Below are 27,292 nucleotides of genomic sequence, written 5' to 3' on the forward strand. Positions count from 1 at the left end.
GCTTCATCATTTAATTTTCTAATCCTAAAAACCACAGGGAGCCAGTGCAGTGAGGTTAAACCCAGAGTAATTTGATCTCTCATCTTACTTTTGTTAAAAGTCTAGCTGCCACATTTTGTACAAGTTGAAATATTCCTGTTGTCTTCTTTGGTAGGCCAGAAAAAAGGGCATTGCAATAGTCAAGTCGAGAGAAGACAAAGGCATGGATCAGCGTTTTGGCATCTTCTAAAGACATATATGCTCTAATTTGTGAGATGCTTCGAAGATGAGAAAAGGCAGTGAGAGACAGCGAAATGCCTTCACGACGGACGACGTACGTCGCGACGTATATTTTTCCGTCGCAACGTATATTCGAGTACGTCCTGGCGTAAATATCAATTCGTCCCGGCAGAACGGACTCGTCGCGGCTATATCTACCCGTTTGCGACGTAATAGTTTGACTATTATTTTCCGTCGCGCCAGAACGGGACTCGTCGCAGCTATATCTACCCGTTGTGGCGTGAGCTGGACTCGTCACGGCAGAACGTGACTCGTCGCGACTATATCTACCCGTTTGCGACGTGCGCCTCGCCGGTCCGGTCTCCAGGCGAGCCTGCGTCCTTCATATATTTTTTTTTCTGCTCTCGTTGGACTTAACTTTAAAAGTCCAATGGAACACCTCTTTGTAACGGGCCGCTGTAGTATAGTGGTCTAATCCCTCGACGCCTCTCTATTCTTTTTTGCTGAGGACGCTGGTTCAATTCCCACTCGCGGCAGACCAAAATTATTATATTTTAGACAGACACACAGACAGACAGACAGACTGTCTGCCTGCCTGTCTGCCTGCCTAATGTATTGTAAATAATGTATTCATTCCATACGGCTATTTTTTTTTAATATAAAAACTTTTGTCTTTCGCGCGATTCGAACCAGCGTCGTCAGCACCAAAACATTGAGAGGCGAGTGATTAAACCGCTAGACTACAGCGGCCATACGTTACAAAGAAGTGTTTCATTGGACTTATAAAGACAATAGCACCCAGCTGCAGTCTCGCAAGGGGAGGGACCGGAAGTGCTTTTATTTCCGGCTTCCACGTGCACAAGCGCACATACACGCACGCGAAATATAATGCGCGTGCACGACACGCACTTGCTGGTGCGCGCTTAAATGCCGGGTGTATATAGTACCATCTGTGCTTAAACATAATTACGTGGTCGGTTTGGAAAAGTTTGAAGTAGTTTGTTGTAGGTAATATTTTAATTGAAAGCTTATTAGTTGGTGGTATAAGTGTGCATATTTGAAGAAATGCAAATCTAACAATAATAAAATGATATGCAATAATAGGCTAGGCCTATATGGTCGATTATAACATAATGATATCAAGGCATTTAAGTAATGTAATAAGTTGCTATACCCCTGTCCCACACACACCATGTCCAGACCATAGACCACAGACACACGACCATATGCATTTAATTTACTATGAAAACCTGCATTTCCCGTCAGTCAGTCAGTAAGTGTGTCATGTCACGCCTCGTGTCATGCCTCCATATATGGTCACGCCTCATGACACGTCACACCACCATATATGGCCGTTTCCATATGATATAAGATCCCGACACTGACCTCATCAAACCCTGGATAGCCATACATTGAAAAGACTGGATCATCACCTAGATCTCCATATATGGAGCTGAGGCGGCCAGCAACTCTACATCTGACCTCATAATGTAATAATCAGCTCATAATGTAATTAAAAGACGAGCACATAACTTAATAGATTTTTCTATAATGTAATAATGTGTTACATTAAGAACCTCCACATAGGCGACTCATACTGTAATAAAACTTCATAATGCAATAATGTCTTTATAATGTATGAGCTGATTATTACATATTGCATTATATTTCGCGTGCGTGTATGTGCGCTTGTGCACGTGGAAGCCGGAAATAAAAGCACTTCCGGTCCCTCCCCTTGCGAGACTGCAGCTGGGTGCTATTGTCTTTATAAGTCCAATGAAACACTTCTTTGTAACGTATGGCCGCTGTAGTCTAGCGGTTTAATCACTCGCCTCTCAATGTTTTGGTGCTGACGACGCTGGTTCGAATCGCGCGAAAGACAAAAGTTTTTATATTAAAAAAAAATAGCCGTATGGAATGAATACATTATTTACAATACATTAGGCAGGCAGACAGGCAGGCAGACAGTCTGTCTGTCTGTCTGTGTGTCTGTCTAAAATATAATAATTTTGGTCTGCCGCGAGTGGGAATTGAACCAGCGTCCTCAGCAAAAAAGAATAGAGAGGCGTCGAGGGATTAGACCACTATACTACAGCGGCCCGTTACAAAGAGGTGTTCCATTGGACTTTTAAAGTTAAGTCCAACGAGAGCAGAAAAAAATATATATGAAGGACGCAGGCTCGCCTGGAGACCGGACCGGCGAGGCGCACGTCGCAAACGGGTAGATATAGTCGCGACGAGTCACGTTCTGCCGTGACGAGTCCAGCTCACGCCACAACGGGTAGATATAGCTGCGACGAGTCCCGTTCTGGCGCGACGGAAAATAATAGTCAAACTATTACGTCGCAAACGGGTAGATATAGCCGCGACGAGTCCGTTCTGCCGGGACGAATTGATATTTACGCCAGGACGTACTCGAATATACGTTGCGACGGAAAAATATACGTCGCGACGTACGTCGTCCGTCGTGAAGGCATTTCGCTCCACCTGAAGGCAGTCTTGGTAGCCTGATTAATGTGCACATTAAAATTCAGCTCAGCATCGATAAGAGGTTCTTTACCGTGAACATGCTTTCTACAACCAGGTTACCGAGACTATCCACGGTAACCTGGTATTCTACTATATTGATTTTTCTGCACAACTAGTTATGAGAACTTGGCATGAGAAAGTTCTCGCTCATCCAACATTCAATGCTGGTTAGACAAGTCAATAATGGGTCAAGATCAGAGTCTGGGTCTACAGAAAGATATAGCTGGGTGTCATCAGCATAAAATGGAAGTTCACAACGTGAGTGCTAATGAGTTCTCCCAACGGCAGTACGTACAGAGAAAAGAGCAAAGGGCCTAGGATTGAGCCCTGAGGAATACCAGAACTGATGTTGTGTTTGTCTGGAGCAAAGTCAGTCAAATTAACAGAGTAGCTTCTGTTAACTATGACAAAAACCAAGACAGGGCTGTGCCTGACAAATCAATAAAGTGCTCCAAGCGATGTATTAAGAGGAGTAGGAGAACGGATACATAGTTCTCGTCAGTGGCCACCTAAGATAATTTACTACTTTTACAAGAGCTGTTTCAGTGCTATGATCATTTCTGAAGCCGGATTGAAATTTATTATGCACCTTGTTGTTCTGGAGAAACACATCCAACTGATTCAAGATAATTGTTTTCTATGATTTTGCCCAGAAAGGGCAGATTAGAGATGATTATAGTTTCTTAACACAGAGGGATCTAGATTGTGTTTTGAGTAGGGGCCTGACTACAGCCGTTTTCAGTGCGTCCGGAAAGACACCTGATTTTATGGAGCAGTTTACAATTTTTCTCCAATGACGGCAACCGGCGGCTCTAGAGCCGCATGCGGCTCTTGAGCACTCCCCTGGTGGCTCTCTGTAGCATTACAAAAAAATCGATGAAAATGTATAAAGTTTATTTTTTCACATTTTTATTTTTCATTTATGGTTTCTGTAGGAGGCAAAACGTGACAGAAACATTCTTAAGTTTCCCAAATTTGTAAAAATGTGTAGAATAAATATTAAGTTTCAATAATGTCAACTAAAATTCGCGTCATAGCATGCGACGCATGCTGCGCGCCAGACACTATTATAAACAAACCGGTGGGTGTGTGAGGCTGGTGCCTGCTACGCTATGGCTTCTACAGGGAGAAAAAGAAAGATAGCAGACGAAAACAGAGGATTTAACAATTCGTGGACAGACGCTTATGCCTTCACAGCCAATGCAGATGGATTTCCTGTATGCTTGATCTGCAGTAGCCCATGACGCAACAGCAGCCTGTTTTCGCAATCGCAGTCCAAACGTGTATATAAACATTCCGATTTCAAATATAAGGTCCTCGCCACATGTGCCACGGGGGTTAGAAATTTGCTGGTACAGTGATTAGCATTGCTGCATCCCGCGTTGTTTAATAAAAAGCATTTTTATCCGAGCGCCCCGGCTACTTTTCTCAAACGGGGTTGGGAAATCCACAGTTGCACACCGGTTGGGGGCGCGTAGTTGAAAGCCAATGGCAAAATAAAAGCTCGGATAAAAATGCTTTTTATTAAACAACGCGGGATGCAGCAATGCTAATCGCTGTACCAGCAACATTTTAACACCAGTGGCACACGTGGCGAGTACTTTATATTTGGAATCTGAATGTTTATGTACACGTTTACAATGTAAATGTAGCGATTGCGTAAAACAGGCTGCAGTTGCCATGACGCACCATGGCTAAATCTGCAGTGACAAACTTATCAAACAATAAATAAAACGTGGCAAGCCGTTCAGACGGTGACTACAGTATATGAAGGAGTCATATAGACGTTGAAGGAGTCATATAGACGTATTATCTCCCGTGTTGCAACGAAACTATAGCAGCAGCCAGCATGAGTGGTGGAGTAAGCTGCGATCCACTTCTTAAAAGTTAGTTTGCTGACTTTGCTCCCTTCTGCTTTCTTCAGCAGTTCTGCGACTGCAACAGCCCTCTTTCTCTCATTCATGCAAACTTAGCATGCTTTCCCTGGAAATGTCTTTCAACGTTACTTTTTTATTGTTTGATAGTTTGTCACTGCAGATTAATAAGCATACAGGCAAATACCGATATTGTAAACCTCCCAAAACACGACACACTTGTGTGGAAAACATGGAATGCTCTTCCAGACAATTACGGAAGCGCACTCGCCTATATTAGTTTGCATTGCACAGTGCGCTCAGTGCGCTATTTCCGAACGTGCCCGTAATGAAAGTTAAACCATAGCGCACTTTTTATTTTGATAGATAGGCTAATATCCACTTGCAGCCCTTTTGTCTTCATTATATAAGCATTTTAAGGCTTACATTTTTGCGGCTCCAGATAGATTTTGAATTATTTTTTTTGGTCGAAAATGGCTCATTCAACATCTTGGGTTGCCGACCCCTGGTCTAAGACCTCTTTGAGGGAGGGGATGGGAATAGTGTCCAATGAACATATGGATGATGTCATCTGTGTTATGGTTTTGCGGAGGCTGTCTTCATCTACTGTACAGAAGGATACCACTTACCCTAGGGCGATCAACACTATCATGCAAGGCACAATTGGCTGCGTTAGCAGTTGGTGGATTAGTGTTAGCAGCCACATTTGTGATACCAGCTTGGATGTTAAGAATTTTACTGTCGAAGAATGATGCAAACTCCTAAGAATGTCTAGGATAATAATGTATTTTTTTTTTTCAAACACGTTCATGAGTTACACGAGTTGTGTTGTAATCGTTTCATTTGCCGTTTTTGTAAACTTAAGAGTTACAAGGTTTGCCTCGGACACTCTCGGATAGCTAGGACAAATAAAGAGGATAGAGCACGGAGGTGCGGCCCGGTCTCCTGCGGGAGGTTTGCACATGCTCAGTGTAAACAGGAACTGCGATGGAGTGTTCCAGCAGAGGTGCTAGATAGAAAGATCATAACTTGTGATGTAAATAATGAGATCCAGAACAGTTGAGAATTGAACAGCAGTCACCCTTCCCTTTTCAAATGTTTTATATCATCCAGAGCACATGAATGAACAATATCTATGTCCTTTGTCATTTCACAAAAATAAAAGTTTGACACATGTACTAAAAAACATGGAAAATCCACCAAAGAAAACATACAAAAACATTAACATTTATTAAATGTACTTGTCTTTTATCTGTTATACACAACCTTTTTTCCACAGTTATGAAATTGATATACTTTTTTTTTAAATAAATACAAAATCTACTTCTATTCTCTTTTTTTATATCCTTTTTATTATTTCAGTTCAGGGTCAGCAACTCTCATGCAGCTCTAGCACCTCTGCTGGAACACTCCATCGTAGTTCCCGTTTACACTGCACATGTGCAAACCTCACGCAGGAGACCGGGCCACACCTCCGTGCTCTATCCTCTTTATTTGTCTTAGTCGGATAGGAGGAAAAACCCCAAAACAAACTTCTCAGGGTTTCTGGGAAGTCGACGCACAATGTATTGGCTAAGGGTTGTCATGGAATGTTGGGCTGTTCCCCCTTGTTGTTTTTTTTGCATATATGATATTGTATATCCGTTCAGTGACTTATTATGATCTTTCCTTATATTCGTATACATATTTACCACTGTCGATTGGATATATTATGCTCCTGCTATGTGTGAACAGAGACTTACGATGACAATGTCAATGACGTCAGCGTCATTGACTGACGACTGTCAGGTGCGGGGAGCGGAGGAGGAGGAGCTGTCTATTGGAAAACATGGCTTTTTCCCCAGTATAAGAGAGACACTTGGAGAGAGAGGTTTTGTATGTGTGCTACTCTGTTGTTGAGTGTGTAAACAGTGATAGGACGACCGAGAGAGAGACGTCACACTGGGGGTGCATACTTAGTTTAGACTAGGCATTGGTTAGACATGGGTTAAGGTTAGGTTTAGGTGTGCTGCCCCGTGGGAGGTTAGGTTTAGGCTGAGGGTTTGAGATAGGTTGTAGTCGTAGAACTAATGACTGGTCTAACCAATGACTAGTCTAAACATTGCACAACAGGCATAAACTTCGTCTTTTGGATCAAACTTCGTCCTGGGCGTCGGTCGTTACTAATAGAACGATGGGGGTGTTAAAAACTGCTCCCGGTGTGTTCACAAAAGCCTGAGTAGACAATAAACAATTATGTTGAAAGTGAAATATCCCTTAAAACAGCACATACCTATACGGTACAACTTTACAACAGGTTGCATCATTGCATCAAACAGTCGACGTCCCTCGTCCGTCTCTGGCTGTTCCTCTGAAAACGTTGAGTGTCTTTTGGAGGCCATCTCTCTAGATACGGTAGACCTCTCCCTGTGGTGCTCTGTGGAAATCACTGGTATAAACAGATTGTAGGCTATCATTCAGTAACGGTTGTTATTATTCAAGATAATATAAAATAAGTAGGGCTGTCAAATGATTAAAATTTGTAATCAGATCAAATGATTAAAATTTGTAATCAGATTAATCACAGCTTCGAAATCATTAATCATGATTAATCACCATTCAAACTGATGATAGTGTACTCCCAGAGAATGGTATCAAATGCGGGTCTGTGGCCTAATGCATACTATAGGCTACTAGTGTGTAAACTGTGTTGTATATGCTATAGGCCCCTCTTATTTAGCTGCTACAGTATTTATTTAGTCTTTGAGTGATAAGTAAAAAAAATATTATAAGCCTTGAAAAGTCATTGGTTTAAGAAAGCAGGGCTGTCTGTACTACTGTCACTTTGTACCTTTTGCATAATCATATCAGTGCAAAATCTTTGCACAATCCTCACAGAAAAGGCGTGTTTTTATTCCAGTTTAAAAAAAAAATCACTATATCGGTTGCATATCGGTTATCGGTGATTGTTACCCTCTATCGCATTGGTTATCGTATCGGTCACAAAATTCCATATCGGTCGGTCTCTAATAATAACAACGGCATTTATTGTGTGCTGGCGCTTCCTTTCTTTCCATTCAATTTTTGTTGTTGTACAACCTAGTACAAGTTGTACAACCTGTCAACCTTGATTCCAATGCCAATGTATTAATACCTGTACGCTATAGACGTTTAAAGACATTTAAGACATTTAAAAAAAAATGACTAAAATTGGACTAAAACCTTTTACGTTTTCGTCGACTAAAATGACTAAAACTGACTAAAACCCTTAGGATTTTTCATCGACTAAAACAAGACTCAAACTATCAAGGATAGAAATGACTGACTAAGACTAATTAAGCATTTTTTCCAAATGACTAAGAGTGAAAACTAATAAGCATTTCGTCCAAAAGACTAAGACTGACTAAATCTAAAAAATGCCTGCCAAAAACAACACTGCTTTTATCAGACATGTTCATCAATGTTCCAATGCAGCCAATGCATGACATCAGAGTGTGCATCATGCCGTGCTTTCAGATTCCAAGACGTCCGATCTACCTCATGAGCCACTGCTGCCCCGTCCCTCCACTGGATTAGACATGTCATAAAATACGCCGAAAGAGGAATTATTATATAGGCTACTTTATGCAAATTATGCAAATGAGGAACAATTTCATGATTTAGTTATGGCAAGAGATTAATTTATGTAACATAATATAGATGTAGACTCTAAAACAAGACTAAAAGCAATAACACTGCATAGCTATTCCTAATTTGTACCTATGTTTTACATAATGTATTATGCTAATGAAGAAAGGGTGTATGACTTAATAACAGATGCATTTCTGGATATCACAAACAGACTGACTCTTAAGTCACCTTTCGGAGTTAAATGGATGCAAAATGATAGCCATTTCCAGTTAATTTGCTCATTAACTTTTAGCAAACAATCATCTGCTAGCCTATAGATTGTCATTCATTAGAACAAAACTTCCATTTAACAAACATAATCAATTATTATAGTGGAAAATAATGCAGCAAAACGTGTCAATGACTCCTCAAGGTCACCAGAGGTCAGTCAGAAAGTGGTTCCACCCGGGCCCCAAAAATAGGGGGCCCGGGTGGGAGATGCTGCGAGCTGGCCCGGCGCGACTGGGGGGCCGGGTGGGAGAATCACATGGCGCTGGGTGGCTGAACAGACGCCGGTGTCCGTTTGGCGAACTTTGTCTGTTCGGCCATGTTTGAAAACCTTTCCCTAACGGCGGGGAAACCAGTCAATAAAAGTAGGATGCAATGTCTCCCCGATCAGCATCAAGGTTTGGATTAGGGTAAGGTACAGTAAAATATTTAGGCCAAAAGTATTACACAAAAATTCCCAGGGACTTGTTTCCTGTTCCTATATTATCCAGATATTATCATTGACATATGTTTTGCCAAGATTATCGTATAGTGAAAATACATACTACGGTTTGGGTGGTCTTCAGGTTCCTCCTGTTTAAGAGAGCTGTCTTTAGGTTCCTCCTGTTTAAGAGAGCTGTCTTCAGGTTCCTCCTGTTTAAGAGAGATGTCTTCAGGTTCCTCCTGTTTAATAGAGATGTCTTCAGGTTCCTCCTGTTTAATAGAATTATCCTTGGCTGAGTCTGGAGAGTTCATCTTCACCTGCAGTCTGGACTCCACACACTGGTCTGAAATGAAGGAATTGAATAATTACTTGAGCCCTAGAGAATATAACAAATATTGGCAGAATAGTAGAGGAGCCTATCAATCATATTTTGATGCCCGTGATTTTGGAATGTAAATTTTTGGAGACAGGTATATCTTGATTCTTGGGGTTCCCAGAATACCAAAAAAACATGTCTCCAATTTTATCTGTTGGGTTTTGCATGTGTAATTAGCATAATTAGAGCAGAATTGCCAAAAACGGAAATGGCAATAACTTTGCTTCTAGGTAACTTATAAAGGTGGTCCAAGAGTCTAAGTCTATGTTTGTGATGTCCAGAAAATCATCTGTTACCATTGTGAAGTCATACAACCTTTCCTAATTAGCATACATAATGCAAATACGACATTCAAATCAGGAAATTGCGACATTTTTCACATTTAGCTGACTTAGAGAGATGATCTGAAAATCTTATTGACTATACTTGAGTATTTTTACATGTCCAGAAATTCCTATCCTGCCATAAGTAAATCATGCAACCTTTTGTCATTAGTATAATCTGCATAGATTAATTATTAATTAGTCTGGAAGTAGGAAATTACGCGTTTTGCTTTTAATAGATTGATAAAAGTGATCTAACAGTCCGTTTCTGTTTGTATATCCATAAATTAAACTCCTGCAATTAAGTCATGCAACTGTGCAAATCAAGCTAATCATAGTTATTGAAAACACCTGAATGGTGCTGCTTGGACACATCATCAGTGACTAACCGAGGATAAGGTGTTTCTGGTCTGCATTAAACTGTAGTACATTGTATAAATGAACAATCTGAATTACGGAGTGGATACAGGAAATATTTCTCACTGTTGGTACCACTGCAGGCCACAGGCCACTTCTCATCTAAATACAGGTAAGCTACTTTAGGCCATGGCAGAGTTTGACAAGAAAAAGGAAGCGAACATTCTCCTCTTCAAGTTTGTGCGGCGCTACATGAAGATGGTGTTACTGATATACACTTTAATACGTGCTACCTGTGATGGACTCTGGGAACTTCATTGTTCTTCCCTCGATGAGCTATGCAAATACTTATTTGCTCATGACAAGCAGAAGTATGCCCGGTTGGTTCCAGTCTACCTTGCAGAAATGAAGGCCCTGCAGACCACAGATCCAGAGATCTACCAAGAATGTATGGATGGTCATTTCACTGTCAATAAGAATCAGATACCATTCTGTGCCATTGGGGTGGACCATGCACTTGAGCACATCAATCGCAACATGAAGGTCACTGGAGGCCTTGTGGACATTTTATTTATTTTTTTGTATTTATTTTTTTGTTTTATATCCCACGATTTTGTAACCCATTTTTCACCCCTGTGTCAATCATCTAATGTGATCCTGGGCTCTACACACCCTCCACCAACCTAGTCCCCATATATGGGGGACAAGGGGAGAGCAACGGACTTTAACTCATGCTTCCTTCATGCCTGAGTGTCCAAGTTGCTCCTTTACACCTGACAGGGGGAGTTTCCCTGGTTGGACGTAGCGCGTGGAAGGAACACGTTATTCCAACCAGTTCCTTTCCCCTCCATCAGGCGCCCCAGCTGGCCAGGGGGAGGCAGTTTAGTGACCAGGATTACTGCATGTTTTTTGTGAGGGTACCTACCCTAGTGGACACGGGGAGAACATGCAAACTCCACACAGAAAGGCCCTTTCGCCAACCCCACCTTCGGGTATGGGCACTGATGACGCGGAGGAGGAAACACGCCGCCAGCACCCATTGTCCCGAGCGGGAATCGAACCCAGGACCTTCTAGCTGTGAGGCGACAGCACTACCAACTGTGCCACCGCGCCTTGTGGACATTACTCGGAATGCCAGTGCTAGGGATAGGTTCTTCCTGACAGCACCAGAGCTAAGTAGACTTGCTGAAGAAGCACACCTGATGGCAGGCACACAAACATTTACACGAAAGGAGCACCATGACTTGTCCATGGCTGTCTGGACAAGGCAGGAAAAGTATGTCCTTCGATTGAAGCATGTGATCAAGTAATCTTTGGATCCTCTAACATATGATGGCAAAGACTAGAGTTGTGCCGATACCGGCATCGGATACTCGGTCGATACTAGCCTAAAGTACTCGTACTCGAGTATCCGAGCCGAGCTTCGATACTCTGATCCGATACCAAACAAAAAAAATGAAACATGCCATTGCAGTGACACGGCCCACAGATGGCGCCGTCTTGGTTTCGACATCCTGCATGCAGCGTGGCTTCACACACAAACACACAACACCGCACACACCCCTTCCTTCTTCCTCATTGAATGAACAGAAACAACAAAGATGTCGCAGGTTTGGAAATATTTTAGCGTCCACGGGGAAGAGACAAACAAGGCCATATGCAAGCTGTGCTCGAGCAAAATCTCCAGAGGAGGAAACAAATCCACCGCATACAACACAAGCAACTTAATCAAACATCTCGAGGCAAAACACAAGACTGAGCACGCAGAATTTAAGGCTTCTGCTGGTGCTGCTCGTAGCATCAGCGCGCTACAACAGCCTACTGTAGCAGAAGCTATACAGAGGCGAGAGAAAATGTCCAACGACCACCCGAGGGCACTCAAAATCACACGGGGTCTTACCGAAATGATCACCCTCGACGATCAGCTCTTGTCAATGGTGAATAACGTGGGGTTCCGACGTTTTCTGGAAATTGTGGAGCCCAGGTATGATATTCCAGGCCGTCACTATATAACAGACAACGCGTTGCCAAAGTTGCACAAGTTTGTTAAAGGTATATTCAGTGATTTCACTTAATTCAAATATCACTTATTTTTTTGTTTTGTTGTGATAATCCTCCCTACTATAGAGTGTGCTGACCATATAAGGAGTTCCTCCCTGTCCCCAGTTAACCCCTGGGGGTCAAAAAACCTTAGGTTTAGTTTTTGACTCTCTATCCTGATTGGACGAAAGGCTGGGTCCCAGCCAAAAACGAAACCTAAGGTTTTTTTGAGTGAAATCACTGAATATACCTTTAAAGAACACATACACAGCTTGTTGTCTGACGCCTCGGATGTTAGTTTCACCACCGATATTTGGAGCAGCAGTGTGAGTCCAATGTCGCTCATCAGCCTAACTGCTCAGTGGATAGACGGTAAGTTTAATCTTCAAAGAGTCACGCTGCAAGCAAAAGAATGTCGTGGATCGCATGCAGCCAGACTAATAGCCGAGACGTTTGGCGAAATGCTTGAACAATGGAAGGTTAGAAAACAAGCTGTCCATGTGGTCTTCCGAGACAATGCTGCGAACATGAAGAAGGCCATGGTTGATGCAAGCCTGCCAAGCATCCCCTGTGTCGCCACACACACTCCAGCTGGCTCCAGCTCCACACTCCAGCTGGCTGTCCACGAAGGTCTGCTTTCCCAGCGAAGTGTGATAGATGCTGTGGCTATCGGGAGGAGGATTGTAGGACACTTTAAACATTCCCCCCTGGCATACTCTCTGCTTGAAGACATACAGCAAGAGATCCATCAGGATATAAAGCGTCTCCAACAAGACGTACATTTAGTACATTTTATATGCTGCAATCACTCCTCGAACAGAAACGAGCCCTCTGAATATTTGCAGAGGAGCACGGCCTCCCTGCTACCCTCAGCTTGAACCAATGGATTCTACTAGAGAAGAGTGTCGCTGCATTGGCTCCCTTTGAAGAGTTGACCCGAAAGGTAGGCTACATAATCATATTTTTTTATTTTCGATTTATTTTAACAAGTATTGTTATAGTATTGTAGACAGACATAACAACCTTCTTTAATGATTTTGCTTTAATGAACAGTATAACGTCGCACAATTAATAAACTCCCTCAACTCTTTTGAACGTAATGCTACAATTATAGCGACCTCAGCATGCTAACATCACAAACGTTACTTTGTGACTTTTATTTATGCAATGAACATTCGTTCCATAAACGGAGCTGCACCTCTCTCTCTCTCTCTCCCTCTCTCTCTCTCTCTCTCTGGAAGAGTTGAGGGAGTTTATTCATTGTGCGACGTTATACTGTTCATTCATCATCATCATCATCATCATAATGTGTGTTACTGTAACTGAATTTATTAGTGAATTAAAAATGCGAAAATGCACACAAGTAGCCACAAGTATTTCACAATGGGTAAGGGCTAGTTAAAGAAAAAGCATTAAGAAGGTTGTAACTGTGACGTTAGTTAAGTGTTAATAATGATAAATTAAATAAATATAAAAAAATCTGTCAAAGGTGAGCCAGGAGGATGCAACAGCAGCAGATGTGATTCCTGCTGTGACGGTGCTGCAGATGGTGCTGGCCACAGAGAGAGAGAGGAGGACCGGGGAGTCAGAACCATGAAGGACACCTTACTGCAAGCTGTGAAGAAACGCTTCAAGGAAAATGAGGACAACCCAATCTACTGCATTGCAAGCATACTCAATCCAAGGTAAATGTCTAATAAATAATAGCAATAGTCTTATATTATTTTATTTATTTTTATTTATGGTAAACAAAATAAAAAGAATAGCAAACTGCATCTATACCTGTACCTGATATTCTAGAATGCATACTGTAAATACATGTAAATGTTGCCTATGTTTGTTTGTCATACAGACTACAGTATTGTAAACTAAACTGTTCGATTCTCTCCTTTTGTATTTTGTACTAGATACAAAGATAGTTTTTTCTCAGACAGCGATGCAGCCAAAATCGCCAAGGAGATGGTGTTAAAGGAGCTCCAGGTGATGCCTAGAGGGACTGCGGACAGTGGGGCTACACAGGAGAGGGAGGAGGACCACCAGGACATGGATGAGCCACCTCTAAGAAGGCCACGGAGGGACCAGGCCCGCAGCAGTCTGGACAGTATGTTCGACAGAATAGCTGGATAACGTCAATCTTCAAGCACCAGTGCTCCTGATGTGACTGGTACCATCCAGCTGGAGACATACCTGACAGAGGCCACAATTGGTAGGAAGGACCAACCACTCAAGTAATGGTTTGGTAACAAAGGGCGATATCCCACTCTCTCCCAATTGGCCCAAAAATACCTCTCTGCACCATGCAGTAGTGTAGAAACGGCTTTTTAGCTCAGCCTCAAACATTCTCGATGAAAAGAGGAATAGGCTCACAGCTGAACATACAGAGATGATTCTTTCCATCAAAAAGAACCTGCCTCTTACCTTTGCAAAACCCAAAGCGGCCTAGAGTCACTCTTTACATACAGTAGCAGTAGGCTAGTAGCACACAGGCTGTTTGATGCCATTTATATGCACAGTATTATTTTTAAAATATTTTTATGTGGAGTGGAGTGGAGTTGTTTGATAATTTTATTATTTTGTACAGTACATGTGGACCATGGTTGCTTTACTCAGTGAGAGTTACAGGTTTGCACTGCAGATGCACTTATTTTTTTGAGGACTGGTTGCTTTAATTTTATGTAAACCTCAGTGAGAGGTATATTTGCACTAAATGCACAGTATGTTGTTTTATTTTCTTATGTGGACCTGGACCTAAACTCACATTTAGGACTCAATCAAGATTCTAACTTGGCTGTGCTGTGCCAGTGTGCTACTCAATTCAGTTTTGGCTGTGCCGGTGTCAGTGTGCTGCTCAATTGAGTCTATGGCTGTCTATTGTGTCAATAAACACTACAGTATCTTGAGAATGAATCAGAAGTCTTGTTGTGGTGGTAATTGCACATTACAGTATCATTACAAGTACAAGGTATGACAATGAAATGAAATTGAAGAAAAATGGGGTAAAATAAGTGGTTACTCAACGAAAACAAAAAGTACTCGTATCGGTACTCGTATCGGCGAGTACTTAAAAGATAGTACTCATACTCGTAGTGAAAAAAATGGTATCGGGGCATCTCTAGCAAAGACCTACCCAATATCATCACAAAAGTTGTGATGCCACCCCATGTGGAGAAAGATGTATGCAGCCAATATGAAATTGGCCAGCAGAAATGTTACTTTTGTGAAAGAGCAAAAATTAACAAAAATTAAGTCAGTGTCTGGGCCAGAATGAAAAAGGTTCAACTGAAGATGTGGAAGAGTGCAGGAAAAGTAGTGAAGCACAAGCTCGCTGACCAGGTGGTGGAATTGAAGGATGACAGGTCACTGTTTGCTCGAATGCTGATTGTTCCTCGATCACGGTCAGAGATCAACCTCAAAGAAGCCATTGGCCAACATGAGTTCACTGCCAAACCACGTGCCCTCTTTACAGTGACTGGTGACCTTCGACCCTGCACAGACAAGAGCAAGCTCATGACCATTCTCGAGGAGCTGCAGAATGAGAAGAGGACTGGTGACGTTGGGGTTGATCAGCAACCACAGAGTGCTGCCACTGACAGTTGTCCTGTGCCAGCTGGCAAGGGAAATTCCCCAACTGGTCAAATGCAGCTGCAAGAAATCACAGTGCATGTCACATTGTTCTTGTCGATCCCAACATTTGAACTGCTATGAGATGTGTGGGGCAGATGAAGAGGTGTGTGGTAATGTAAGTAAGGCACATCTGTGGGGATTGACGATGAAGAAGATGGAGACCCTTCAATTTAAATGCATTTTCGAAACATTCTGTACATATTAGAATAAACAATGTGATAATTCTGTGATCATTTATCATATTGTGATTTATTTTATATGATATATATATATATGCAAATTACACTAATAAGGAAAGGTTGCATATCCTAGTTATGGAAAGAAAATATTTTCTAGACATGCAAACAGACTTAGACTAGATCACGTTAATTAATTAACTTTAAGAAATATAGCTATTTCTGGTTTCGGTGTGATTATTACATGATTATTACATAGACAAAAGGTTGCATGATTTATTTACAGGATTATAATAATTCCTGGACTTGTAAACATACACTTAGTCTGCGAGAAGTTAATTAAAAGTAAAAAATGCAGCAATTTGCTGATTTTCACCAGTTGTTTTGCATAATTTATGCTAATTATGCTAATTAGGAAAGTTTGTATGACTTCACAATGGTAACAGATGAATTTCTGGACATCACAAACATGGACTTAGACTCTTAGATCACCTTTATAAGTTACCTAGGAGCAAGGTTATTGCCATTTTCTGTTTTTGGCAATTATAGCTATAATTATCCTAATTAAATAATATGCAAAACCCAACATAAAAAATTGGAGACATGTTTTTTTGGCATTCTGGTAACCTCAATAATTAAGATATACATGTCTCCAAAAATGTACATTCCGAAATCACGGAATCTGATAGGCTTCCCTACTAGAAGGTAAAGGCAATATTATGTTAACCTTACAGAAGATAATGAAATTGATATTTTAGGGCAGAATCTTGCTGAACAAAACTGATATTCACAAGTAGGGATGAGCAAGTTGGTTCAGGATGGGTCCCCGCCCTGCATTTAGTTTGGCTGAATACAATTCACCCTTTGTCAAGTCCCGCCCGTGGCTGTGCCCCTCTTTGTACTCATTGGTTGCCGTTTCGTGGTTGGACAAAAATCCTCTCTCTCCATCCACTACCATTGAAATAACATGTTTTTCAGTTGCTTTGTATTGATATTCTGTGCACTCAATTCTTATTTTAAACTTGGTGTCAGTAAAAAGGAACATCACAGGTGCAGCATGGTGGCTGGGCATATCATGTTTGTTTTTAGTTTTTTCCAAAAAAGATGTTTTAGCAAATTTGCAGACATTGTAGCAGCCCAACAGAAAATATTAAAGAGAGTAAGACCACATGAAACTTACTTAGGTGTAGGTGGTCTTCAGCTTCCTCCAGGTTAATAGAAATGTCTTCAGGTTCATCCCGTTTAATAGAAATGTCCCTGGCTGAGTCTGGAGAGTTCATTTTCACCTGCAGTCTGGACTCCATACACTGGTCTGAAATAAAGTTAATCAGGACTTTAATAAGAATCTTGAGATTATGGGATTCATGAATTACTACTAGTGCGTGGTTTTCAACTATTCTCCAATGTTCAGAGGTCATTTCTGATTATCCGGTCATTGGGATTGGAACATTGTCATTTTCTAGAGCAAGGATTGGCCTTATTTTAGCTTGGTAATAAACGCTAATACTTTAGTATCCAAGATGGTTGCTAAAAGCAGGCGTGAGTCATAGTGGAATAGCCTGAAATCACCGTCACCCAAGTCCTTCCATCCATCTTCAACCACTTATCCGTAGTCGGGACGTGGGGGCAACAGCTCCACCAGAGTGCTCCAGACTTCCCTCTCCAGGGAGCAAGATTAGTGACTTCCTCCTGGGGGATTCCGAGACGTTCCAAGGCCAGTGAGTCGATGTATTTCCTCCAACTGTGCCTTGGTCTGCCCCGGGGTATCCTCCCAGTGGGACGTGCGTCGAAGACCTCCCTAGGGAGGCGCCTGAGAGGCATCCTAACCAGATGCCCGAACCACCTCAGCTGACTCCTTTCCAGGCGAAGGAGCAGCGGTTCTACTCAGAGTCTCTCGTGTGTGACTGAACTTCTCACCCTATCTCTAAGGAAGATGCCAGCCACCTGTCGAAGAAACTCATTTTGGCCGCTTGTATTCGCGACCATATTCTTTTGGTCATGACCCACACTTCATGACCATAGGTGAGAGCAGAAACGAAGATTGCTCGGTAGACCTTCTGCCTTCTGGCTCAACTCTCTTTTCGTCACAACAGTGCAGTACAGCGACTGCAACACTGCCCCTGCCGGCATCCAAGTGACATACGACATTCGTCCAGCAGGCATCACTCATTATGTTAAAGTGGGTTTGAGGCTAAATTTGCAGCGTATGAACAAGAAAGGAAAACAATTTCCAATGTCATGCATTACCTGAATGGTCATTCTAAGACTGACACAATAATACAGAATGACAAAGGTTTAGTTGGTAAGATTTCAATGCTTGGTTCATGAAGACATGGAGCTATAAGTTCACTTGACAATCACATTAGCATTACAGTGGACAGAGTAAATATACTACTCGTTTACAATATACATTTGCATTGCTTGCAGGGCTTGACATTAACTTTTTGAGGCACTTGTCCTGTGGACAAGTACATTTCCCATTCACTTATCTGGGCACAAAAGTCACTTGTCCGGAGCATGAGCACACACAAATACATTTTAAATTAACTAACTGTAAGTTGGTTATGGTGAATACATGTTTGAATATTAGTTAAATATTCTCAGTGTACAAGTTAATAGCCCTAGAATGTCTGTGATCTAACTCCAAATACACAGGCATATATTGTTTATTTCTACGCACGGTTAGCAGACTGACCTTGTCGGCATTTAAACTTGTAGCACTGCGTGTGCACTCACCCAATAATTAATTCCTAAGGCTTGGAGTCGTTTGGAGACAAGTTTCATATTCATTTGAAAGTTCTGGCATAAAACTTATATTTAGTAAAATATCTCTACAATTCCACGAGCTGCACACGGATGACATTCTCTCAAGCAAGGGGCCCGGAATGAGCGCAGGAGTCAGGACTGAACATATCAAAACTTCCTTTAGGAAGCACAAATGTATGGGCCACATAAAAATAGGTGGTGGGATCAATTACCACCTGTCAATTGTGTGCCACATACGTTTGTGCTTCCCAAACATCAACTGTTCCCAAAGGAAGGACTTAAAACACGTTTTCTGCCAGAACTTTCAAATGGATATGAAACTAGAGCACAATATCTGACTCCAAATCGTAGTAATTAATTACTGGGTGGGTACAAACGCAGTAGGACAAAAGCATGGCTACAAGTTTAAATGCCGATGGTCAGTCTGGATACCTCATCTATGTAAGATCACAGACATTCTAGGGCTATTACCAATATTGGAAAGGTGATTAGGAAAGCCAGACAATAATGCCAGATAATATTGTTGGCTGCTAGGAGCATCACAGAAAAGGTTAAACCAAGAGTCACTTGTCCAATGGACAAACATGGACAAAATTTCTGGAAAGATTTATTACTTGTCCCGGACAAGGGGACAAGCCTTAATGTTTGAGATTTGTAGTTTGAGATGTACAGACGAGAGACGACCCGGAAGTAGGAAGTTATTTCCAAAATGGAATGAAACAAAACAATGGTGTTATGCTGTCTATGAGAACGCAGCATCTTAGAACGCTAATATCTGGTGTTATGCTGTCTGAGGACACAGCATCTTAGAACGCCAATATCTCAGATTCTTCTTTTCAGACCAAAAACAAGCTTGATTTGTGGCTCCTTTCTCTAAAGGCTTTGGGTGGATTAAATGGCAATCGTGGGATTGTTACACAGCAGATTTGTACTTCCTGATTTGTACTTCCAAACCGGCTTTCAAACAAAAAGAGCTCGCCAGACGTGGCGGCGATAGTTTGATTTACCTGAGAGAGTGTCACAGCTCGTCTCCCAGTGTAGTAATGTCAATGATGACACATCAGCCTCCTCCTGCTGTTCTTCTTTAATGTGTGGAGGTTGAGGTTCCTCCTGGACCAGACTGGATCTCCTCTGATGTTGTGGAGGTTGTGGTTCCTCCTGGGCCAGACTGGATCTCCACTTCTCATATTCAATTGAAACCTCTTTACACACAGACAGAAGGAGATAATAGTAAAAACAATATGGTTCGGTCGGTCATTTGTCTGGAAATTAATGGTTTAAAAAAAGATTGTGGCAAATCGTACCGTGAACCTAATATCTTGATTCGAATCGTATCACAAATTGAATCATTGAAACATATTTTAATATCATTGTTAACCTACTGACTATTCTATCATTTACTCTCTGAGTCTACACCGAACCTAGATGTGTGCCTGAAATAGCCGATCTACAAGCTCACAATGCCGTGCAAGATTGGCAATTTTCGTATAATGTTCCCCTCATAATGGGGATGCTAGTGCTCAAGTGGTTGATGCATTTTTTTTCTTCTTCCAATAACACAACACATTTTTATGTGCTTTGTTTAACTGTTCAACAAACAACCTTTTTTTGTTTTTGCAACCCATTTTTTCACCCAGTGTCAATGTAATCCTGGGCACTACACTCCCTCTGCCAACCTGGGGAGGGCAGTGTACTGACCTTATGCTTATTTCTATGCATGAGGAGTCTAAGCTGTTTCTTTTCACCTGAGAGGGGAGAGTTTCCCCGGCCGTACGTAGCACGTGGAAGGAACACGTTATTCCAACCAGTTCCTTTCCCCTCCATCAGGCTGGGCAACAAACAAACAGCTAATGGGAAATGTAGTTCAGCTAGCTTAATGTAGTTCAGCTTGCTTAATGCTATGTGTAGCTAAGCTGGTGTTGTTCAGGGTTCACCAACCTGCAGTGTGTAGTTTGGTGTTGTGTGTAACACACACACACACACACACACACACACACACACACACACACACACACACACACACACACACACACACACACACACACACACACACACACACACACAGTGTGTAGTTTGGTGTTGGTGTTATGGCATAATATACCTGCAATTAAGGCCCTTCCTCACACAGGAGTCAGCCCAGCTCCTTATCCAGACATCAGTCATATCAAAACCTGACTATTGTAACTCTCTCTCCTCTCCTCCTCTGGAGTACTCTCGGCGCAAAGCCAAAGGACATGAAAGGTCGAAAAACTGTGAGTAGCGGGCGGGCAGTGAGAATCTCACCGCCTGCTATTATTTCAACAATCTCCACAGTGATTACTAACAGAGATAACATGAAAGGACGGCTAAGTGGGAGGACTCGGAGCCCTGATAAGACCAGCTGGCCTACGCTCCCAGCCCGACCCAAAACCACCCCCCCCCCCCCCCCCCGCAGTGGAAATGTGTGAAAGGCAAATCTAAATTCACACCTCCCCAAAGGGAGAATATGCGGTTGACTAATAGATTTAACCCATGGCTGAATGCTGCTGAGTCTAGTGGACCATCAGATAACCGTGTTAACGCCACTCCGAGCACGGTAGCTAATGGAGAGCAAATGATTGAATGTCCGATTGTCGGCGATCAGGCTGTAAAATATGTTAAAAGCAACAAAAAGAGAAAAGCTAAAGTATTATGCTTTCCCAATGACACTGTCTCTGATATGGATGACAGAATTGAAGAGATTGTTGATGCACACCCCATGGTAAAAATGCTGATACTGCACATCGGTACACGTGATGCGGAAAAACGAGAATCAGAAATCGTAAAAAAGGATTTCAAAGCCCTACTGTCCACCCTGAGCTCACTTGTTGATGTTGACATTTGGATAAGTGGCCCACTTCCTCCGATGACAGGAGTGAGCGTTTTAGCAGATTGTTTGCATTCAATGAATGGCTCTCAACGGCATGCACAGAAGAATCGCCCGGGCAAAAATCATTCAATTTTATTGACAATTTCAATTTTTTCTGGGACAGAAGGCATCTTTTTGTAGACACAACACACCTAAACAAGTTGGGTGTTAAATTATTCTTCACCAACATATTCCATAACATGAATCATCCCCGTCAACTCTCCAAACTGGCCAGAAACGTGTTGCCCCAAATTAACAGCAGACCCGAGTCGCAAGTACAAGCCCCTGACTGGCAAAATGGATCGCAGAACTGTGATTATTCTTTGCCTGCTACTGTCGGGAGATATTCATTTCAACCCTGGACCGTTTACTCGTTCACAAGCGAGACTGCACTTACAGCAACAACAGTTGCTTCCGCAAACAGCAACCGTTTCCATCGCGACGCGCCACGGCTTCCACGCCTTCCAGAGCACCGCCTCCACCACGGAACTGACCACGGACGCAACTTCAAGAACAACGCGGGATACCACCGCAGGCGTCGTGTTTGCTGAAACCGACCCAGCGGCAGTGATCATCGAGATGACCGAGGAACATCCCCCTCGCGCCCACAACCCCAGTCAACCCAGGGCTTCTGAGGACAATGGACCACCACCTTCCCCCATTCCCACCCCAGCCACGGACCCAGTAGTGTCTACAAACCTTGACGAGGGACCCCTCCCCCCACCCGCAGCCCCACTCCCGCCACCCCACGCACCCCCCACCATCCCCCCACGGCAACCCGCAACTACTGCAGACATCAACAATGGACCTCCGCCCCCCTATTTTAACATGGAGGACATTAACAGTATTGCCAGCGTCAAAGGAATCCATTTGTTTCACCTGAACATCAACAGCCTTGGACCCAAACTGGCTGAGATCAGACAAGTGTTCCAAAGCGGAAATAGAGAAAATACTGCGGCATGGTCAAGCTGGACCTCCAAAAGGCTTTTGACACTGAACCACTCCATACTGGTTAACAAGCTTAAAGCTATTGGTTTTGATAGCACATCAGCGAGCTGGATGCAATCTACCTGGAGGGGAGAGAACAGATGGTGGAGGTGAACGGAACACTGTCCCCCCCCCCCCTCCCAGTGAGCTGTGGCGTCCCACAAGGAAGCATACTAGGGCCTTTACTGTTCCTAATATATGTTAACTACATGACATCAGCTTGTGACTGCAACTTGTTCCTGTTCGCAGATGACTCAGCACTGCTGGTCTCGGACAGAAACAAACTGCAGGTTGAAAAGACCCTCAGCTCTGAACTCAGTAGAATCTGCACCTGGCTCGCTGATAACAAACTATCCTTACACCTGGGAAAAACTGAATCCATTCTCTACGGATCAAATAGTAATCTCAGCAAGGCAGATGGCTTCTTGGTTAGAGTGGGTGACAATATTATCACACGAAAAGATGAAATTACCTACCTAGGTTCCATCCTGGAGGCCAATCATTCCGGTGATAAAATGGCCACCAACGTAATCAAAAAAGTCAATCAAAGAACAAGATTCCTTTACAGGATCTCCTCACTGGTCAACAAAAACACCTTGAAGACCTTAACAGGAGCCCTCGTACAAGGTTTCTTTGACTATGCATCCACCTCTTGGTACCACAGCACCTCAAAGGCCCTTAAAACAAGGCTCCAGACCTCCCAAAACAAACTGGTCAGGCAGGCTCCTACTTGGCCTCACCCCCCTCACCCCTGCCCACTTTGACAGGCTGGGATGGCTTAGGGTCGACGACAGAGTACAGCATCTTGCAATGGGTCTGGTCCACAAGATTCGATACACCACCAAGATACCCATGTACCTGTCTAAATACTTCCTTAATGTAAACAAAGTCCACACCCACAACACCAGAGGGAGTACAACAAACCATGTACAACCCAGATTCGGCACAAACAAGGGACTAAATTATTTTCGCTCCTATGCCACCAAAATGTGGAACGCCCTACCAACAGTCATTAAGACATGTGAATCCCTTGACTCCTTCAAAACCGCTCTCAAAGGGCACCTACGGATGGCTGCAATTCGAAACTGGCCTCTGTAGAATCTGAATCCCCCCCACCGCCCCCCCCTTTTTCCCCTCACTGTATATGTATCCTTTCCCTTTTTGCTTCCTATATGATGAATTCCTGTTCTGTTCTTTAACTACATAGAAGTGTCTATTTATATGTCTCTAAATGTTTTGATGAATTGAACAATGTGGACCCTGTTGTAAACAAGTGTAATGCTTAATTGGGTCGTCCACTCACAGTTAACAGTCTTTGTATTGAGTTTGTGCTTAAAATGTACTGTAAATTCTACAAACTGTTAATAAATATTTCAATCAATCAATCAATCAACAGTTTTGTTTTGAGTTGTGCTTGAAATGTACTGTAATTCTCCAATCTGTTAATACATTAATTAATCAATCAATCAATCTTCCGCTATAGTCTGAAAACCCACTTATTCAGACTCCATCTTAGCCCGTAGCACTTGCCCTAGCCCCGATAACCTTACAGGCGTGAATAGGATGACTTTATGTAAATTAGATGCCCATTTGTCTAAATATTTTTTTATGATAGCACTCTATAGTGTATACACATTGTTGCATTATATCAATATCCCACTGTAAGCTTAGTATGAGTCTTGATGACTATTTTCATGTATTTGATGTATTACCATGTTTTGTGCTTGCTTACTGTAAGGGACTGATCGTTATTTATCAAAGGTTGGTATGGTGCAAAAAAAGGGGGGGTCATTAAACTATTTTTTGAGCCTGAGGGGGGGATATGTTTATTTTTATTTTGGCTTGGGGGAGGTTGTACAACTTTATTTTGCTGAATTTTGTATTTAAAAAAGGTTTTGAATATTTTGTTTTTCATATAGTGTTTTACTCCTATCTATATAAAGTTTACCCTGTGTGGCGAGTGTACTTGGTATCTTCCATGTGTGCGCAACTGCGCATACAAATAGAACAGATCTACAAGCTAACAACGTGTTGCTTGGTGACACGTTGTTGGCTTGTAGATCTGTTCTACCACCAAAGGTCCCTCCCCCGGCCGCTGATGTAGTTTGCCCCGTCTGACTTGTAGCCACTTCAAAACAGCGCGGGACAGATTGATTCTGCGTTCATAACATTTCCAGTAGAAAAAGTTAAAAATGTTTCAAGCTATGAACCGCAATGTTTGAATCGCGGGCCAGCAGCAAGAGCCAAGAGCCAGTGTTGTCGGTCAGAGAGGAGGAAGGCGAGGAGCAGCAGGTTGACAGCACCGCTGTTGAGGTTGCGGTGGTGTGAGGTGTCTCGGTGAAACCCAGCTCTGGAAATATCCTCTTTAATGAAACTGCGGGTGCTACCCCCATCTAATAGGCACCTGGCTACTTGGCTTTGCGTTGGTGCATCTATCCTTAATGGTAGCTGTCTGCAGTAATACTATTGTCAGAGTTGCTTAAGCTACACTACTAACTGCATCTGCAACACTGTGGTCAGCCTATCTGTCGTTGCCGTGGTCGGCGCGCGCGTCTATCATGCGCTGTATATTGACTGGCTGTTTGGTTGCAAACTGTTTTGTGGTGTCTGCGCCCGCACTCTTCAGAGTGAATGCCCTGCGTTCTACAATTACGTGCGACATGCAGCCTGCCTAGCATTTTAATGGCATTGTCATAATTCTGGTCTGATAAAGCCAATCCCGCGACTACATAGCCGCTCTGCCACTTAAGAATACTCACTTTAAATATGTGAATTTATCATGTCGTGTTTTTGTCTATTGCTGTCTCAAATTGACTCCCAAAGCTTTGCCATTGACTCGTACATCTCCAGTGAACTTCTCCATGGTCAGTTTAGGCAGTTTGACGGTAGGTAAATGAGCCAAGCAGGCAGTTGAACGTTGGTGTTGCGCAAATTGTGCTTTTCTCTATGGAGTATGACGCTGTAGTATTATGGTATGCGACTTCGTGACATATTTATTTAGCATTCATTCATTTTCATCATCCTGGGCTTGGGCACAGAGGCGAGGGGTGCCCACTGCCTTGGCAGCTTGGCTATAGAATGACTTTACGCACGAGGCTCACCTAAAAAATAGCCAATCTAAGCTCACAAATTTGTGTCGCGTCATCAGCATGTTGTTGTGAGCTTGTAGGTTTACATATGCTATATTTAAATCTTTAGTTGGAAGAATGCAATGGCATATCATCAGTGTTGAGTGTTGACCATAATGTAATGACAACCAAATGAACCCCAGACGGCCGCCGCCTAATAAACGATCAGCGTTTACTTTATGCTGCTATACTGTTGGTGTGAATATAAAATAAATATAGTCTATGGTGTTTGGGGGGGGGGGGGGGGGTCATATATATTCTTCCAGTCCCTGAGGGGGGGTCCCGAAAAAATATTTGGAGGCTGGGGGGGGGATGAGGAAAAATTAAAAAATGAAATCACATCTGCACCACCCCCCCCCTGGTGGATAAATAGCGATCAGTCCCTAAGTCACTCTGCCTAAATTGTAGCCCTGGAACATGACTCTCGTATTCATACGTAACTTCACCCTGGTTTTTGCGAACGCTACATTTACAAATAATTAAAATATATAAACATTCGCATTTCAAATATAAAGTACTCACAAAGTGTCCCACGGGTGTTAGTTAGTAGCAGCACCAGCGATTAGAATTTCTGCATCCCGCATTGTTTAATAAAAAGCATTTTTATCCGAGGTGTTATTTTGCCATTGGCTTTCAACTACGCGCCCCTATCGGTCGGGAGGAGGGTGGCACTCGGTGTGTTCGATATAGGTAGGCTGACCGCCCTGCCAATACAGACTAATAGGCGAGTGCGCTCCCGGTCTGCAACTGTGGATTTCCCAAACGAACCCCGTATGAAAAAAGTAGCCGGGGAGCTCGGACAAAAATGCTTTTTATTAAACAACGCGGGACGCAGCAATTCTAATCGCTGGCGCTGCTACTAACTAACACCCGTGGGACACTTTGTGAGTACTTTATATTTGAAATCTGAATGTTTATATATACGGAAATCTTGTAAATGCAGCGAGCGCAAAAAACAGGGCAAAGTTACTGCATGACTGTCATGATAATCATCATGGCAGTCATATTCCAGGGCTACCTAAATTGTAAATTGTAACTGCAGTGTGTAGTTTGGTGTTGTGTGTACAGTGTAACACACATACCTGCAGTGTGTTGATCGATGTCCATATCAAAATCAATGTCCAGCAGTTTGTTTTGTTTCTCCAGCTGAGTTTCTAGTGTCTCCATCTCCTTCTGGAAGAGGTTGACCATGAACTGTGCGGCTGCACTGAGGCGCTCCAACACAAATACTCTGAGTCGACAAACATCACCGCTTGTTGTGTGTTTGTCCAAAACGCACAATATGTCCTCTCCCACCACCGACGTCATGTGTTCATGTATCTTCAGCCGTAGAGACTCCATTAGACTCGTTTTACCTCCTTTAGGAGACATTTACACCAAACAGACACAGTACTCTATCGCTGGAGTGTCGAGATGATTTTGGGTCGTCACAGTGGCACCGAAGAACTGACTTAATGTAATATAAACTTATATCATGTGTAAATATTTCTGTTCATACTGATACTCTAATACGTATAACTTATAGAATGTGTAAAAAGTCCTCCATTGACTCGTTTTACCTCCTTTAGGAGACATTTACACCAAACAGACTCTCTTCCAAACTACCGCTGTTTCCTTGGCTTCAACGCCGACAAATGGAACTCGAAGCTGGGCTAAATGAAGGAGGAAACACCGCTGGAGAGCCGAGATGGCTTCAGTTGTTAAGA

General features: G+C 42.7%; 1 protein-coding gene across 1 annotated transcript in view; it reads right to left on the bottom strand.

Annotated features, from left to right (window-relative positions):
- LOC310868127 (uncharacterized protein) overlaps nucleotides 1-27,287 on the bottom strand; it is a gene marked incomplete at its 3' end in the record, with an annotated part of 119,153 nt that extends 91,866 nt beyond the window's left edge. Inside the window, exons 1-5 of the mRNA XM_083778388.1 lie at nucleotides 26,669-27,287; nucleotides 19,592-19,786; nucleotides 16,999-17,130; nucleotides 9,044-9,265; nucleotides 6,895-7,038 (exon numbers count right to left, since the gene is read on the bottom strand). Of these exons, the coding sequence (XP_083634514.1) occupies nucleotides 6,895-7,038; nucleotides 9,044-9,265; nucleotides 16,999-17,130; nucleotides 19,592-19,786; nucleotides 26,669-26,957 (982 nt within the window). The 5' untranslated portion in view covers nucleotides 26,958-27,287. The remainder of the gene's footprint in view (nucleotides 1-6,894; nucleotides 7,039-9,043; nucleotides 9,266-16,998; nucleotides 17,131-19,591; nucleotides 19,787-26,668) is intronic.
- Nucleotides 27,288-27,292: the final 5 nt, after the last annotated feature.

The sequence above is a fragment of the Protomyctophum parallelum genome (genome assembly GCF_964188405.1).
Source record: "Protomyctophum parallelum genome assembly, chromosome: 12".
Taxonomy (NCBI): Eukaryota; Metazoa; Chordata; class Actinopteri; order Myctophiformes; family Myctophidae; genus Protomyctophum; species Protomyctophum parallelum.